Source organism: Rhinolophus ferrumequinum (genome assembly GCF_004115265.2).
Source record: "Rhinolophus ferrumequinum isolate MPI-CBG mRhiFer1 chromosome 15 unlocalized genomic scaffold, mRhiFer1_v1.p scaffold_54_arrow_ctg1_1, whole genome shotgun sequence".
In the NCBI taxonomy this organism is placed as follows: domain Eukaryota; kingdom Metazoa; phylum Chordata; class Mammalia; order Chiroptera; family Rhinolophidae; genus Rhinolophus; species Rhinolophus ferrumequinum.
The window spans coordinates 616002-633987 of NW_022680357.1; the positions used below are offsets into that span (position 1 = coordinate 616002).

Here is a 17986-nt window from a genome sequence, read left to right on the forward strand (position 1 = left end):
TAAACCTGCCTTATTAAACCTACCCATCTGGATTGGTCTGCCTCTTGCCTTCGGTCTCTCCTTGCCCTTGGTGTATGAGGACCACTTTCAGATTTCACCTGGGATATTTCCCAGGTTACAAACCAACAGCTTTCTTCCTGGTAGGCAACTTCCATCTCCCTCAGATAATAACTCCCTTGAATTAACTGCCTACTATAAGACCCACACGTACGGTTAACTCCTTTAAACTTCAGTGACAGTGTCTGTAAGGTAGATAGTATGACCCCAATTTCACAAAGAAACGCACACCATCAAGATGAAGTAACGTGCTTACCTTATACAGCTGCCAAGAGGTGGGGGCAGGGCTCAAGAGTTTCCCCGACTCCTAACGCCTAAGCTCTTTCCATTGAATTATAAGACCATCACAAGTCCTGTGCCTCATATCTGTAAAGGGAGTTAATTATGGAATGAAGGTCCATTGTGAACCTCTGGAAGTAAAAAGACCATCTCTTGCTTGGGGGGAGGGGCAGGGGGCACAAGGGAAAGGGGAAAGGAAAGAAAAAAATTTTAATTACTTCGATATTTTTGAGCAATTGCTGTATTGAGAAGCAGCTGTATAGCATAATGGGTTCAAAGTAGGATACATTGAATTCTATTACTGGCTCAGCTGTGTTACCGTGAAGTTTCTTACTGGACTGAGCTTGAGCGCCCCCGTTCGGAAAGTGACGTGATCAGCCTCAAGGGCGTTGTTTGGAAGATTAAATTACATTAACGAAATAATGACATAATGCATTTGGAGTGTTTTGCACAATTCCTGGCACAGTGTGTGGGTTGCTGTTTTTCTTATCACTACAGTTATTAGATGTTTAGGAGCAACAAAGAATAAGATTCTGACTTTGCCGAGAGCGGTAGAGAAAAAGGAATAGGGCGCTTCTGTAAATCAGTAACGTCCCGCTGGTGGCCAGGGACGTCTATCCCACTAGCGTGTGTAAGCTCCTCCAAGGTCGGGCTGGCTCAGAAGGGAACACCTGGTGATTAAGTCAATACAAAGAGCACTGAACTTGGAGTCAGATCGGTCTGGGCACCAGTCAGCCTGTCTCAATTTCTTATTTTGAAATAGGGACAACACTCCCTACCCTCACATGGGGAGCTGCTCAAGGTTAGGTGATTCCATAATGTAGAAATTCCATAAATGTGGAATTTTGGGAAGCTTCCCAAAATTGGCTTTTCTCAGGACAGAAACCCAGTTCATTTTGCGGCCAGGACGTGCTCTCTGAGGCCTGATGGGTCAGCGGAACAGAAGGAGCCGAGGTAGAATCGCGCAGAGAACGCTGACCAGGGCGAGCTTGTTACACGGTAAATCCCTCGAAACGCCTTATCCTGCGTGTCAGAACCCGGCGTCCTGTCAAGAGTTACCTAGCAACAGCGTCCTAGAGTCTGGCCCAAGTGGCCAATCAGCGCGGACCTAGTTATTAAGGTGATGGGAGCAGTCCAATCACTGGGCGCTGTCAGAAGTCCTCAAGCCAATCACCGGAAGCGCCTAATGAGGGGCTAGGAATTATAAGAGCAGAAGCTGGTATTTGGAGCTGACTCTTATTTGATAAGATCAACTAGAGTGAACGAATATCGAGCTTCCAACTGCATCTCCATGTTGGTCGTGGGCAGGTTGCATCCATATTCTCTTGGGGCATTTTGTTGTCCACTCTGAATATCAGAGTGACCCCCGACGCGACGCTGGGATTCCTCTGTTCCGGCCGCAGCTTGGCCCCACATGGAGATAGATCCAGGCCGGCTCCGACGCCGGGTCCAGCGGGGCGGTGTCCCCTCAGCCCAGAAAAGACAGCGGCTCCAGGGTTGCAACATCCAGGACCTGGGGGCTGGAAGAGTCCAAAGCGCCGACCCCGCCCCTCTCCCCATCTGGAGCCCAGAGCCGGGACCTGAGCAGAAGTGGCTGGGGGCCGTGTATTTCTTCCTGGGGGAGTGGTGACGCCAAAGGTGCAGAAGGCCCTGGACCGGAACGTGATGCCAGAGATCTAGGGCCACCTGGGTGCGCTCGGTGAGGGCCACTGGGACTCCTCTCTCTGCTCCTTTTTACTCACTCATTTATTCACAACGTACTCAAACCAGTTCTTGGGCAAGACCTGCAGTCGCGGAGATTACCCAAAGAGCGCAAAATGCCTACAGGGGATGGGGAAAGGAGAAGCTAAAATGGCTGAGGTTTGGGGAAGGGCTGTCCCAGGAGGCCTCCTGGAAGTCTTGAGGTTTTTTTTTGTTTGTTTTTAAATAATTTACCATGACCATCTTTCCATGTCTCTGCGGACAACATAGTTATTTTTAACAGCTTTATGGAGATGTTTGTTATTCACAATCCATATAATTCACCCATTGAAAATGTACGATTCAATGTTCTTAGTATATTTAGTTATGAAACCATCACCACAAGAAATTGTAGCACATTTTCATAATCCCAGAAAGAAGTCCCTTAGTCACCACTTAGTCTCCCATTCTCCCCTTCTCCAGCCCCTGCCAAACACTAATCTATGAGGAATTTGCCTATTCTGGACATTTCATAGAAATGGAATCAAAAGATATGTGATCTTTTTATATGGCTCCTTTTACTTAACATAATGTTTTTAAGGCTCACGCATGTTGTACGAGGAATCAGTTGTTTTTTAAAAAATGTATTTTTTAGAATAGCTTAGGGTTCACCGTAAAATTGAAAGTGCAGAGAGTTCCCATATCCTTCTGCCTTCACACCCGCACAGCCATACCAGAGAGGTACATTTGTTAAAATTTATGAACCTACATTGAAACAATATTATCACTCAAAATCCATAGTGTACATGAGGGATCACTTTTGGTGCCGAACATTCTATGAGTTTTGACAAAAGTCTAATAACATGTATCCACCATCACAGAATCCACCATCAACACAATAGTTTCACTCCCCGAAAAATCCTCTGTGCTCTGCCTATTCCCTCCCCATCCCCAGCCCCGGGCAACCACTGATCTTTCCATTATCTACATAGTTTTGCCTTTTCCAGAATGTCATAGAGTAGGCGTCATACAGTAGCCTTTTCAGACTGGCTTCTTTTAGTAATATGCATTTAAGGTTCCTCCACGTCTTTTCATGGCTTGGTAGCTCATTTCTTTTCAGCGCTAATATTTCACTGTATGCATGTACCACAGGTTACTTATCTGTCCATCTACTGAAGGACATCTTGGTTGCTTCCAAATTTTGGAAATTATGAATAAAGCTGCTACAAACATCTGCGTGTCAGCTTTTGTGTAGGCACAAGTTATCAACTCGTTTGGATAAATACCAAAGAGTACAATTGCTGGATCGTATGGTAAGAGTATGATTAGTTTTGTAAGAAACTGACAATCTTCCAAAGTGGCTGTAATAACGTTTTTGTTTTTTTTTTAAATGAATTCCTTAGGAGTTTATATATCATGTCATCTAGAAACAGCAATAGTTTTACACCTTCCTTTCTAATCTGGATACATTTTATTTCATTTTCTTGCCTAACTGTTCTGGCTAGAATCGTACAATGTAATAGAACAAAATAGAAGTGGTGAGAGTAATAGTGGTGAATGGGATGGGATAGGATAGGCTAGGATAGGGGTGAATGGAATAGATTAGGAAAGAATAGGATAGGATAGAACAGAGTAGGCAACAGTGGACCTTCTCGTTCCTGATCTTAGGGAGAAATCATTCCGTCTTTCATCAGGTTGAGGATGTTTTCTTCTAGTCTTAGTTGTTGAGTGTTTTTATCCTGAAGACGAGTTGGATTTTGTCAAGTGCTTTTTCTACATCTGTTAACATGATCATGTGGTTTTTGTCTTTATTTTATTGCTATATGATGTAATACATTAATTGATTTTCAGACGTTAAACCAACCTTGCAATCCTGGGATAAATCCTGTCCAATCATGATGTATAATCCTTTTTATATGTTGCCGGATTTGATCTGCTAGTGTATTTTGTTAAGTATTTATTTTTATTTGTGGTAAAATACACATTAACACAAAATTTACCATATGAATCACTTTTAAGGGTATAGTTCAGTAGTTTTAAGTATACTCACATTATTGTGCACTTACCTCCAGAATTTTTCATCTTGTAAAATGGAAACACTTATTAAACAACTCCCCATTTTCCCCTCTTCTCAGCCTGTGGCAATCACCCAACCACCATTCTACTTTCTGTTTCTACGAATTGGACTACTTTAGATACCTCATATAAGTGGAATGATACAGTATTTGTCTTATTGTGACTAGTTTATTTGACTTAGTATAATATAATGTCCTCAAGTTTCACCCATGTTATAGCACATGTTAGAATTTCCTTCCTTTTTAAGGCCAGATAATATTCTATCACATATATATATGTATGTATGTATATATATATATATATGTGTGTGTGTATGTATATATGTATGTATGTATATATATGTATGTATATATATGTGTGTGTATGTATATATATATGTATGTGTATATATATATATGTATGTATATATATTACATTTTGTTTATCCATTCATCTCTTGATGGGCACTTGAGTTGCTTCCATCTCTTGACTGTTGTGAATAATGCTGCTATAAACATCGGTGTACAAATCTCTCTTCAAGACCTTGCTTTGAATTCTTTGGGGCATATACCCAAAATGGAATTGCTGGATCATAAAATAATTCTATTTTTAATTTTTGAGGAACTTCCATACTGTTTCCCATGGCAGCTACACCACTTTAGATTCTGACCAACAGTGCACAAGAATTCCAATTACTCCACATCCTCGCCAGCACTTGTTCTTTTCCTCTCCTTCTCCTTCTTCTATAGTAGCCATCCTCTACTGAAGACAGTAGAGTTTTCTGAATATTGTAGGCAGGACGGTATCTAATCATCCTTGTTTTAAACAACTGCTTTTAATGTAATTTCTCAAGTTCTTTCTCCATGTTTCAGCCAGTTGGGAGCTATTTACCATTCTTCCTATCACGCGGGAGACCCTGCTCGCTGCGCCATTTGTCGTGCAGAGCGGCCTGCGGGGTCTCTGGTCCCGCTCCCCACATAAGAACGCAGGACATGGTGAGGCCAAAAAGGAACACCCACGGAGCCATAGGTAGGGGAGTCACACCACTCACTATATTCTTGCTGGCGGCTGGGCTGGAGACCCAGGAAGCAGGAGCCACACGATCCGCAACCTGCTGTCCTAACTGCAATCCACGCTTGCCAGCCACCATCTTCTTGCTAGCCCCCATTTTCCTGCTGGCGTAGCCCCAGCAGTTATATTAGTGGCCAATGGCTCACTGGTGACAGCTGACAGCCAACTAGCCACAGCTTATGGCCATCCAATCACAGTTGATGGCCATTTACTATCTGAGTCAGCACCTTCCCACGTGAGGCTGAGAGCCTGGAAACTGCACTCCTGGCTCTGTCCCCCCTGTCACTTTGCCCCCGCCTTCTCCTTCAAATTCTTCTCTTCTTCATGACACAGTGCTTTCCTTTTTCTGTGCTCACCTCAGAGGTGACAGACTGTCTCATAATTCCCTGGAGTGTCATGCCACTGTGGCTTTCTCATAGTAGATCCCATATAAAACTTCACAGACAAATATGTCAGAAATAAGGCTGCCACCTGAGGTGAACTATGCAAGAGGCCTACCGTCCTGCCCTCAGGTGCTTATAGAAGACACTGAGCTAGGAGTGAGGTCTGCCCCTATTGTGAGGAATCAGCTGCCCGCGGGCTGCTGTCTCCATCAGGGCTTTTCCAGCCCGAGGCACCCAGACCTTTGTGTGTCGTGTGTCTCCCTCTCCAGGTCGTAAGCGCCATTGCGACCAGGCACCCTTAGAGCCAGGAAAACTTTCTCCAGCACCAGCTGGTGAGCAAAACCACTGCTTCCAACAGAGGCTCCTTTGGCAGATGCACCCACAGTATGGCAGCTGCTTCTCCCACTCTTTTCTTCTGCTCAGCCACAGGTGTGTCCACTCTGATGAGAAGCCCTTTTCCGGCTTTAAGTGTGGGAAACGCTTCAAGAGAAAGTATGCTCTGAAAGCCCACCCGTGGATCCATTAGCAAAGAGGGTGAGGCAGAGTATGGGAGACCTTCTGGGAAGTCCCTGTGCCAGGCTTCTGAGCTTGGGGACAGCACCCCCAGGCATGTCCACTATTTCTCAGATAAACTCCTGGAGTGTGGGTGACCTGGGTCAGTGCTGTGCAGCAGCTGCTGATGGATCACATCCCTCCTCCTCAAATGGTGGCCATGCAGAGCAGGCCGGGGCAGGGGGGGCGGAAAAAGAAGACGTACAACGTGACAAGGTCTGTGGGTGAATCGAAGGCCCCTGCTCACAGCAGGACATAATCGGAAATGTATCAGTAAGTTACCTCACTCGGAAAGGGAACAGGTTGGAACTTGATTACATGAATCTGTTAAGAAATGGTGAGACTCCATTATCATTACCCCAGGACTAACACTGCTTGTCCAAGTCTGGCTTTGGGACATCTTAGGCAAAGATTAGGTTCCAGGCAGTCTACAGGGTGAGGTCTGTGTGTACTAAAACCGAAGGCTGCACTTCCAGGCATTTTCCTCCCTGAACATGAAACAAGGAGACAGGAATCTCAAAGCCTTTCACCCAGTTTACAGCTACAGTGCAATGTAGAGGACATTCCAGGTTCAAAGCTCATTCCTGCCTTTACTAACAGGTTTTGGGAAAGCTGCTCAACTTCAGTCCAGCCTGCCTTTCTACTTCTTGGATGTGGAAAGAGGGCCCGGCACTCTCTCATCTCAGTATTTAATCTTCTTTCCTGTTCAATGTCAGCATCTTCTCCTTGTTCGGGTGACAGCGTGTCATTACCATGTAGACAAGATGTCCACGGAGGAAGTGTGATTCTTTTCAGCCTCCTCTGTTTAGTCACTTTCTTCCTTCCAAAGGAAATGGTTTGCTATTGATTTTACTTTTTATTCCCATAGCAGCCTAATTTTACATTCTTATTTCTCCAAACTGAACTGTGTGTAGCAGAAAGAGTAGGGACAAAGTTATCAGCTCATCCTGCAAACTACTGGAATCATCTTCCTAAAACATGCTTGGAAGTTCATCGGTTTCTCTAGACTCATTTAGAGCGCCCCAAAGAACAGGATGAAGCCCTCCAATAGCTGGTATCAACCTACCCTTCCGTCCTTCAGTTTTACTATAGGTGTATCTTCTGCTACATCAGAAAGTAGCATCATTCTCCTCATATTCAGAATTTTCTTGAATTCTGGGCTTTGTGCCAGAGATCTTTACGGCCATGGAATTCAGCTGTTTATTCAACAAATAAATATGATGAGTACCACTGCCCTCCTTAAATCCTACCTTCACAGACCAAACTCATCTCCCACGTGATGCATCAGTCTGAAAAGTCCTTAGGAAGAGGGGCTCTATCTTATTCATTTCGGCAATCTTGACATTCCACCTATTACCCCAGTAGTTTTTTTCAATCAAGTCACTGTCATTAGGACAGAGTAGAAGTTGGTGAAGTTTCCCTGCAGTTTTTTTTTTCTTTTCCTTGGATAAAATCATCTTCTCTGGAATGTCTGTTATCTTGTGCTTTCCTGTCACATTACTTGTCTTTATTCCCTGTAGGCTTTGGGGTAGTGCTTTGGCCATAGTAGGTGCTTTAAAATATTAATGGGTTGGAGAGAGAGAGGTGTATGTCACCAGCTGAGGTAAGAGATGTAGCAAACGCTATATTCTGCTCCCAGTTCCCTGGGAAACGCCGTCCAGCTGGCAAAACTCTGCATCACCACACTTACACAGAAGTGGGGACAGACAAATGGTGTGAATGCTACTAGTTCCATCAGCAATTTTCCTTTCCAATATGCCTTTCCCATACGTGCTGTATCATTCTGTTATTAGTTGTGAATGTATACGTCTCACTAAACTCCATTCAGAACAGGGACCAGGAGTTATTTCTGTGACGCAGCCCCTCCTAACTACCAGCACTGTGTTCTCTGTACATGGAACAAATGTCATGTCAAAATAAAGTCTGGCGAGATATGCAGAAGATTGAATCTTAGACATGTGAAACTAATACCATATTGAGTGTTAACTGTAACTGAAAAAAAAAAGAAAGAAGATTGAACCCGAGAAGAGACCAGGAGCTCTGGTGGATTCTTCAGTTAGCAAGAGGGCAGAGTGATGGGAACAACGGCGCCGTCAGCCCCGCGTTTGAATCTGTTCCTCTCCTTACTAACTAGCAAGCAGTATCCCTCTGAGATCTTTCCTCATCAGTGGAACTGGGGTGATAACCATCCCCCCACGCAATGGCGGTAAAGAATAAACAAGACAAAATGTATACTATGTTGGGCAAGGTGCCTGCACACAGGAAGCACTAACGTTAATTCCCTTCCCAAAAGGGCAACGAGGAAGTTCCCCATTACCCAAAGCGAAGGCTCCTCTTAAGAAAGCCACGAAAAGGAGCCAAGGGGCATCTCAGGCCTGGGTGAGCCGGAGTGGCTCCCTCGCCCACATCCTTCCTTCCCTCAACCCGGCAGCGCCTGCCGCAGAACCGGCCGCTCGCTGATCCCCGGACACGCCGCCGCTCGCTGCCTCCGGACTCAGTCACCCGACACCACCGGGTCGGTTTCCTGCCCTAACGCTTCCGATGGCTTTGTCCAAAAGGGCTTTCGCCAGAAGCCAATCAGAACGCTCGGTCTTCAGCCACCGCCCAATGACCGCGTGCAATGGGGGGAGGGAAAGGGCATGAAGCCTATCGCAGCGCCATCACACTTGAGGGCAAAGAGGGTAGGAAGCCGGCATGGCGCTCCGGTCAATAAAATCGATAGCTGGAAGCTGCCTGTGTTGCAGGCAAAGGCGGTGCAGTAGCAGCGCCGCCATTTTCCCCGAAGGCATCTTCCGGTGCCTTTCGCCCAAGTTCGGGCAGGAGTTTCCTGAATAACAGTGAGAGGTTTCCGTTAACCCCGGAGGCGGCCGACTGCGATTCCCTCCGGGTCTCCCCTAGACACAGTCCAGGTCCAGCGGGGGCTCGAATCCCGGGACCCGCCGGGGGCCGAGGCTGGGACGGGGAAGGCCGTGGCGCCGGGTTCGCGGGTCCAATGGCGCCGCCTTCGGCAGCGCTCTCCGCACGGGGACCAGGAGAGGCCGGACCGGGCCGGAGAGGGGGAAGGAAGCCGAGGGGGTTGAAGTTCGCGGACGTGGCCGTGTACTTCTCCCCGGAGGAGTGGGGGTGCCTGCGGCCCGCGCAGAGGGCTCTGTACCGGGACGTGATGCGCGAGACCTACGGCCACCTGGGCGCGCTCGGTGAGGCCCGGCCCAGTCTGCTTCCGCGGGGCCGAAGGGATGGAGGAGCTTGGAGGGGGGCGTGGGGGGCAGGGAGTCCAGAATGTCCAGAGTCCTCGCCTGCGACCAGGTTGTGGCAGGGACGAGGACGGGGGCTTGGCAGGAGGTGCCACTGGGTAGATATTTACCCAGCGTTACGTATGAGCAGGACCTCTAACTGGTTCTCCTTCCCCAGGGTGCGCAGGTCACAAACCAGCCCTCATCTCCTGGTTGGAACGAAATACCGATGATTGGGAACCGGCTGCCCTGGATCCGCAGGATTGCCCACGGGGGGTAACAGTCCAAAGAAGTGAGTGAAAAATGCCCGTGGAGGGCCCGCAGGCTCTAATCCCTCAGTCCAGACAGAGTTTTGGTGGCGAGGGGTACCCGTGACCCATGTTGTAGCACTTCATTTCTTGGGTTCATTTTCAGTTTCCAGCTACTGTTTATCATGGTGTGGGGTGGGTCCACCACACAAAGATTCATGTCAGTTTGCAAAGTAACCACCTGCAGTTCTCTAATCAGTGGTCTTTTAAAAGAAGCTACCCTCCTGCCTGCTTCGCAGGATCCCGGCCACCAGCCTCCTGGGAACTGGGCTCTGACAGAGACACCTTCTACCTCTCTGAGTTGTCTGTGTTTCGGTTGAAGGGATCTCCTGGACAGCAGCTGCCTGGGGTGCAGGGACCTCTTTCTGCCCATCTAACAGATTCCCCTAATCGGTGCAAGACACACTGCCCTCTGCCCAGGACCAAGCCGGCTCTGGTTTATGCCATTCAGGTAGAAGGCCCTAGACCACTCAGAGAATTCTCTGGGTTGGAATTTCTTGCCAGATTCTCTAAGACCAGGGCTATCTAAGGTTCAGATCTGACCGTGATATTTCCTTGCTTAAAACCTTTCAGTTTGGGCAGACGGGTGGCTCAGTTGGTTAGAGCGTGAGCTCTGGGCAACAGGGTTGCCGGTTCAATTCGCTCATGGGCCAGCGAGCTGTGCCCTCCACAATTAGGATGAAATCAATGAGCTGCGCTCAGCTCCCCGGTGGCCACGTGGCTCAGTTGGTTGCAGCCTGGGCTCTCAACCACAAGGTTGCCAGTTGGACTCCTGCAAGGGATGGTGGGCTGCGCCCCCTGCAACTAACAACGGCAACTGGACCTGGAGCTGAGCTGCGCCCTCCACAACTAGCATTGAAAGGACAACAACTTGACTTGTTAAAGTCCTGGAAGTACACACTGTTCCTCAATAAAGTCCTGTTCCCCTCCTCCCCCCCACACACACATAAAAAAAACTCAGTTTTTTTGCCAGGACAGGTTGTCCGACAGCCTTAGTTATATCTAAGTCACTTGGGGAACTTGGTATGAAAGTACAGATTCCTGGACCCCGTCCCAGAACCACTTATTTATATTCTTATGGATGTCTAGGAATGTGTTTGTGTTTGAACAATCACAGTTGATTTCGATGTATGTATAGGTTTGAGAACCATTGGGTAAAACACAGTCCAAGCTCCTTATAGCAGTGGTTCTCAGTGTGGGCCACAGACCAGCAGCAGCTGGTCTCCGGATCGGTTTTTTTGGAAATGCAAATTTCCAAATTCCCCGACCTGCTGAATCCCAACTGGGAGTAGGGCCTGGCAGTCTGTTTTAATAAGCCCTCCAAATGATTCAATCACCATAAACTTTGGAGAACCAGTGGCTTAGAGGGCCTTGTGACCTAGTCACTGCCAGCTTGCTCCTTTGTTTCCATGTCCCGCCCTACGCTTACCGCTTCACAAACTTTTACTTTTTAAAGTCAGCTTCATCCCCTCCCAGAAACCTCCCCCAGCTTCTCTGAGTTGGGGGAGGGGCTGCTATAATTCTCTCCGTATTTCCATCGCACTATGTATCACTGCGTTATCTGTCACTAACAGTCCTTGAAGATGGGGGCTGAATCTGTTTGTCTTGTAACCTATAACACTGTAACAGGCAAGAGTAGGAGCCCAGTATTCAAGTGATGTCTCACTGTGTCCCTGTAGGAACCAGAAAGAATGGCGAGAAGGAAGTATTCCCACCCAAGGAGGCACCCCGAAAGGGGAAGAGAGGGCGGAAGCCCAGCAAGCCACGCCTGATCCCCAGACAGACGTCTGGGGGTCCCATCTGCACTGACTGCGGTTGTACGTTCCCTGATCACCCGGCCCTGGAAAGCCACAAGTGTGCCCAGAATCTGAAAAAGCCTTACCCTTGCCCAGACTGCGGGCGCCGCTTTTCCTACCCGTCGCTGCTGGTCAGTCACCGGCGGGCACACTCTGGCGAATGTCCCTATGTTTGTGACCAGTGTGGCAAACGTTTCTCGCAGCGTAAGAACCTGTCCCAGCACCAGGTTATCCACACCGGGGAGAAGCCCTACCACTGCCCTGACTGCGGCCGCTGCTTCCGGAGGAGTCGCTCCTTGGCCAATCACCGGACCACGCACACGGGTGAAAAGCCCCACCAGTGCCCCAGCTGTGGGCGTCGCTTCGCCTACCCGTCCCTGCTGGCCATCCACCAGCGCACGCACACCGGGGAGAAGCCCTACACCTGCCTGGAGTGCAGCCGCCGCTTCCGCCAGCGCACGGCGCTGGTCATCCACCAGCGCATCCACACCGGCGAGAAGCCCTACCCGTGCCCGGACTGTGAGCGCCGTTTCTCCTCGTCCTCCCGCCTGGTGAGCCACCGGCGCGTGCACTCCGGGGAGCGGCCCTACGCCTGCGAGCAGTGCGAGGCGCGCTTCTCCCAGCGCAGCACGCTGCTCCAGCACCAGCTGCTGCACACCGGCGAGAAGCCCTACCCCTGCCCCGACTGCGGCCGTGCCTTCCGGCGCAGCGGCTCCCTGGCCATCCACCGCAGCACGCACACCGAGGAGAAGCTGCACGCGTGTGAGGACTGCGGCCGCCGCTTCGCCTACCCCTCCCTGCTGGCCAGTCACCGGCGCGTGCACTCGGGCGAGCGGCCCTACGCCTGCGACCTGTGCTCCAAGCGCTTCGCCCAGTGGAGCCACCTGGCGCAGCACCAGCTCCTGCACACCGGCGAGAAGCCATTTCCCTGCCTCGAATGTGGCCGTGCCTTCCGCCAGAGGTGGTCTCTGGCCGTCCACAAGTGTCACCCTAGATCTGCTCTCCAGGGGCTCAACCAGAAGGGCAACGCCTTTTAGAATGGGGAGGACTGTCTTCTGAGTTCATTTCATTTCGAGGAGAGACGCAGAGAAGGAAGGAGAAGCTCCAGGTCGTACAGGGCAGATCCAGGACTAAAACCCAGGTCTGTACTATAGACCTCAACTGAGTATTCCAACGCACTGGCTGCCTTACTATGTGCGTCTGTTAGAACAGACATCTAACAGACGCACATAGTAAGCGAGGTGACGTCATTTGGTTCAAGTTGAACAAGCTACCCTACCCTAAGAGAATTTCTGTGCTCGGCCACCAGGGCCAGAAGTTCTCCCCACCTGTTTTAGGAGCCATCTGCCTTTCTAGTTTGTGCATACAGGGGTTACCTGTCCCCTTGCATATGGTGGGGAGAATCCCATTTATGGGGGGGCAGGATCTTGCCCTCCTCTGCCTCTTCATTCCAGGTGTAAACAAACCTGGGTTAGCCCCTTTTTACAACACTCCTGCCAAGTGGTGTTCTGCCCTTGCTTTAAAACCTCCCTTGACAGGGAGCTCACTACCTCACAAGGCAGGTCATTTCATTTTGGGATAGCTGATCCTTAGAAGGTGGTCAGTGCCACATTCTCCTTCCCTATAAGCCTTATCCACAGTATGTTTAATACTTCCTCTATATGGCAGCCCTGCAGATAACTTAATCACAACTATTTCGCCCCCGTTTTCAGGTTAAATAGCATTACTTTGATCGGTCATTCCTTAAAGACAAGGTTTCAATTCCTACACAAGATCTCTCTCCAAACAAGTGCTGGTTCTTCAGTGTCCCTTTTAAAGGGTCATTTATACAAAGTCAGCCAGCACCTCAGTGTACAACCTCCTTGGTCTGTACTTGTTTTAACAGCTCTAGGTTGCATTGGATTTGGGGGTGAGGGAGTGGCATCTGTACCCAGCTTTTTTAAAAAACAAAAACCACGTGCTGTGAAGCTAAGTCTGCTGCACACTGTGTTTGGAAAGTCGGTTCAGGTTGGGTCTGGGACATAAGTGCAGGGAGCTTTGGGAAAAGATTGATCTTAAGGAAAAAGCAGGGAAGGTGTGGGCTAGCAGCAAGAAGGGAAAATGGGACTGGCTGGTAGTTTTCCTGGTGGATTTACATTATTTCCAGGCAGCCAGTGGTTGGAAAATCTTTAAGAACTAGGTCTCATTCCTCCCTGATTCTCATCAGAATAAGGAGACGTCAGCATAGAATTTTCCAGGAGTCCTCAGTCAACATATTTTCATGAAATGAGCCGGAGGCCATTCAGGGAGGGTAGAAAGTTAGGTAATTGAATGCAGAGCAGAAACAGCCTGCCCTCTCAGGTAAGTTCTAGAACGCAGCAGTGTGTCCTAATCTTTGAGGTGCCGTCATGGCACCCGCCCTGACCGAGGGGCTCAGTAAAGCTTTACAGAGTTGAATGAACAGGCCGGCCAGGTTGCCTTGGGGAGCTGCACCAAATGACTTCTCTCATATTCCAACAGCTGGAAGGGGTCATCCTATCCCTGTTACTTCTTTTTTTCCCCACTTCTTCCGCCTGCCCCCAATTCTGGTTTAAGCCATTGTTAGTTGTGTAGGACACAGCTCCCTGGCCCATAATGGTGTTATGAGCCTTGTGCTCCCCCTGGCTGAGGCAGTCGGTGGCCAGTCATTGGTGGGGCCGCTCACAGGGCTCTCCCGGCTGCCCACCCTCACACTGGCCAGCAGCCTCTCATGGCAGCCCAGCTCCAGGGGGAGCTGTTGTTCACAATCTTAGCTGTAGAGGGCGCAGCTCACTGGCCCATGTGGGAATCGAACCAGCTACCCTGGAGTTGGGAGCAGGGCGCTCCAGCCACCTGAGTCCCCACCCCCCTACCCCATTACTGCTTCCTTCAGCGCTCCTGGTCTCAGCCGCAGAGAGGGGGAGCAGCTGGGGAACACAGCTTTTGTAATTACCTCTGTTCTGCTGGTGTTTAGCAAGTTGCATTGTAACTGTTTCTCCTTGGATGATGAGCTACCCCAAGGCAGGGGTCAGACCAGATTGGATCTCATTAAAATGATGAATGAATTATGTTCCTTGTGGAATTACTGTTTATAAAATAAATCTAGTTCTTGACCGAGTAGACATTTTTATAGATCCAATGGAGACCTGCCTGCCCTACCCTAGCAGAGACTATCAGATATTTGCTCAGCCTCCTGTTCTAGAACTGGCTCTTTTCCCTACTTATCACCAGGCTGACCTATTTCCTTACCTAGGAATTTTATACCTTTTTCTTTGGGCCTGACTGTAACTCATTAAAGCTGGGGAGCCATTGGTGGCCAAGCTCCACTGTGTGGTCTCGGGAGGGGGGGGGCACAGATGAGAGACAACTTCGGGGTTTCCCAAAGTACTTCAGGCTCAGATCCATCTTTTGAGCAGCTGTGACCCTGGCCCAGTACTCAGTGGGAGATTCCAGTAAATTCCCCCTTCGGCTTCACGTTTCGTTGAGTCTTCCTTGCAATCAAACGATTGCTAACTCATACACAGCCCCAATATGGATTCATCTCTCATCAGCCTTCATGGCTGTACTTAGGCTACGAAGAAAAACAAGGGCAGTGCTGCTGGGAGGGTCAGCCACGATACCTTCCCTGATCTCCAACCTCAGGTGAACCTTCGGTATTACTTACATCGTCCATGTATCTAGAGCCAGTGAATACCTTCTCCTTCGCCAAGAAAACACAAGGTATCAAATGGGAAGTCCTTCAACATTCCAAACTCCCTGCTCCGACTCCCAGTTTGCCAGTGTGATCACTTGTGTTTACTTCCTTCCAGCCCACCTCTGGGAAGCCCCTCATACAACGCTCGTCAAAATCGCGGCGGGTGGATTTCACCAACTGCCCCTCAGGGACTCGGCTCCATCTTTTATCTTTCTCTCCTCCCCAGCCTATAAACATGCTAAAATCTGTCTTTAAAAACATGGGTAACTTTCCCCATCTCCTATTTCCAGCTAAATTTCTTGAAGCAGTCGCCCAGGTTAACTGTAGCCACTCGGCTCATTCTGCAGCCATTGCGTTGAGCATTTATGATGTACCATGTAGTACGTTAGGTACTTTCTATACATTCCAATCTAATTTTCACAAGAACTCCATAAAGTAGGTGTTAGTAGATGCTCCTCCAGGGGTCTCGTGTTGCATGGAGCTTGGACAACATACAAAAGAATGAGGTTGGATCTCTACTTTCAACCATATACAAAAACAAACTCAAGTGGACGATAGACCTAAATATAAGAGGTAAGACTATAACTCTCAGAAGAAAACATAGGCATAAATCTTTGTGCTCTTGGATTAGGCAATGGTTTCTTAGCTATGACACTGAAACACAAATGACCCCCCCCAAAAAAGATAAATCAATAAATTGATTTCATAAAAACTGAAACTTTTCTGCTTCAAAGGACACCTTGAAAAAAGTGAAAAGACAATCCACAGAAAGAGTAAAAATTTGCAAATCATATATCTGAAAAGGGATTGGTGTCCAGAATATATTTTAAAAGCACCTACCCTGATACCAAAGTAGACAAAGACACAAAAAAACTACAGACCAATATCCCTCATGAATATTGATACAAAAATCCTCCACAAAATACTAGCAAACCAAAACATCACATTAAAAGGATTACACACTATGACCAAGTGGGATTTGCTCCTGGAATTTGAGAATGGTTCAACAGATGAAAATCAATCAATATAAGATGCCTCATTAATAGAATGAAGGGAAAAGCATGGTCATCTCAGTTGATGCAGAAAAAGAATTTGACCAAATTCAATATCCTGTCATGATAAAAACACTCAAGAGACTAGAAATAGAACGAAACTTCCTTAACACAATAAAGGCCGTATATGAAAACTCCATCGCTAACATACTCAGCGATGAAAGGCTGAAAGTTTTCCCCCTAGAATCAAGAACAAGACAAAGATACCCACTTTTGCCTCTTCTATTCAATATTATCCATGTTATATTGGAAGTTCTAGCCAGAGCAATTAGGTAAGCAAAAAAATAAAAGGCATCCAAATTAGAAAGGTAAAGTAAAATTATCTCTATTTACAGATAACATGATCTTATATCTAGAAAACTCAATTACACACACACACACATGCATACACAGAGTTAGAGCTAATAAATGAATTCAGCAAAGTTCCAAGATACAAAATCAACACACAAAAATCAGTTGCATTTCTATATAATAGCAACGAACAATCCAGAAAGATAATTAAGAAAACAACTCCATTTATAATAGCATTAAAAATAATAAAATACTTAGGAATATATTTAACTAAGGAAGCGAAAAAATTATATACTGAAAACTATAAAATACTGCTAAAAGAAATTAAAGAAGATCTAAATAAATGGAAATGGCTTAGAAGACTTAATATTGTTAAGATGACAGTACCACCCAAAGAAATATACAGATTTACTGTAATCCCTATCAAAATCCTTCTAGTGATGAAGTTTTGAAAGTAGAGAGGTGATTGCACAACATTGTAACTACACTAAATGCCACTTATTTGTACATTTTAACATGATTAATCGTGCTTTGTCTAAGCAATATTAAGTTTGTTTCTTTTCTACTCCCAACATTCTATTTTTTAAGTTTTCATACATACAGTAAAATGGGAAGAATTTTATACTCACCACCTAGATTCCACCATTGACATTTTACTCTACTTGCTTTGTGTTTCTACTGGTCTGTATTATTTTTGATGCATTTCCGAGAAACTCTCAATATCAGTACATTTCACCTCTAAACATTTCAGCATATATCTCATTAACTAGAACTCAATATTTGGTTTACATGTTTTTCATTTTTAGTTAAAATAAAACGTACAACTTTTAAGTGTATATTTGCTGAGTGTTGACAAATGTATACACCTGTGTAACCAAAACCCATATCAAGATATAGAACGTTACCATCATCCTAGAAAGTTCCCTCATGTCCCTTCCTAGTTACTCCCTCACAAGAGACAACTACTGTTCTAATTTCGTTCCTGCCATAGATTTGTTTTCTCTGTATAAAATTTCATATATTTGTAATCATACAGTGTGTATTCTTTGAGCTAAGGCTTCTTTCATGCAGCATGTTTTTAAGAACTGCTTCTCTTTTAGATCTTCAATTCTTGAATTCAGAGCTGGAAGAGTGCTCCCACACTCAGTACAGTACTTGACAAAGCTCAGAAAGAGTTACTCAACAATGTTACCTGTATTCCTTTCCTATTGGTACTCTAAGAAAATACCACAAACTTGGTTTATTATCTTACAGTTCTTCAGGTCAGAAGTCTGAAAACAGGTTTTACAGGGCTGAGAAACTATTTCTCTAGAGGCTCTAGAATCCATTCCTTGCCTTTTCCAACTTCTAGAGGCTGTCTGCATCCTTTGGTTTGTGGCACCTTTCCATCAATGCATCTTTGTTTTTGTTGTCACATAATCTAACTTTGATCCTCCTGTCTCCCATTCATTAGGACCACAGTGATTCCATAATCACACCTGCAAAGTCCTGTTCACCAATGTAATGTATTCACAGATTTCAGAGAGATCTTAGGACAG

General features: G+C 46.9%; 1 protein-coding gene across 1 annotated transcript; it reads left to right on the forward strand.

Moving 5' to 3' along the window:
• Positions 1-8718: 8718 nt before the first annotated feature.
• LOC117019853 (zinc finger protein 689) lies at positions 8719-14790 on the forward strand. The gene is made up of 3 exons (XM_033102076.1): positions 8719-9274; positions 9489-9602; positions 11298-14790. The coding sequence occupies exons 1-3, from the start codon at positions 9070-9072 to the stop codon at positions 12449-12451; spliced, it is 1473 nt and encodes a 490-aa protein (XP_032957967.1). The 5' UTR covers positions 8719-9069; the 3' UTR covers positions 12452-14790.
• The last annotated feature ends 3196 nt before the right edge of the window (positions 14791-17986 follow it).

Bases quoted from the DNA above. Each gene is read 5' to 3' on its own strand.
- LOC117019853 (XM_033102076.1), top strand. From the start codon at position 9,070: ATGGCGCCGCCTTCGGCAGCGCTCTCCGCACGGGGACCAGGAGAGGCC. The intron at 9,275-9,488 runs GTGAGGCCCGGC...CTCCTTCCCCAG, and splicing joins CGGCCACCTGGGCGCGCTCG to GGTGCGCAGGTCACAAACCA. The intron at 9,603-11,297 runs GTGAGTGAAAAA...GTGTCCCTGTAG, and splicing joins GGGGGTAACAGTCCAAAGAA to GAACCAGAAAGAATGGCGAG.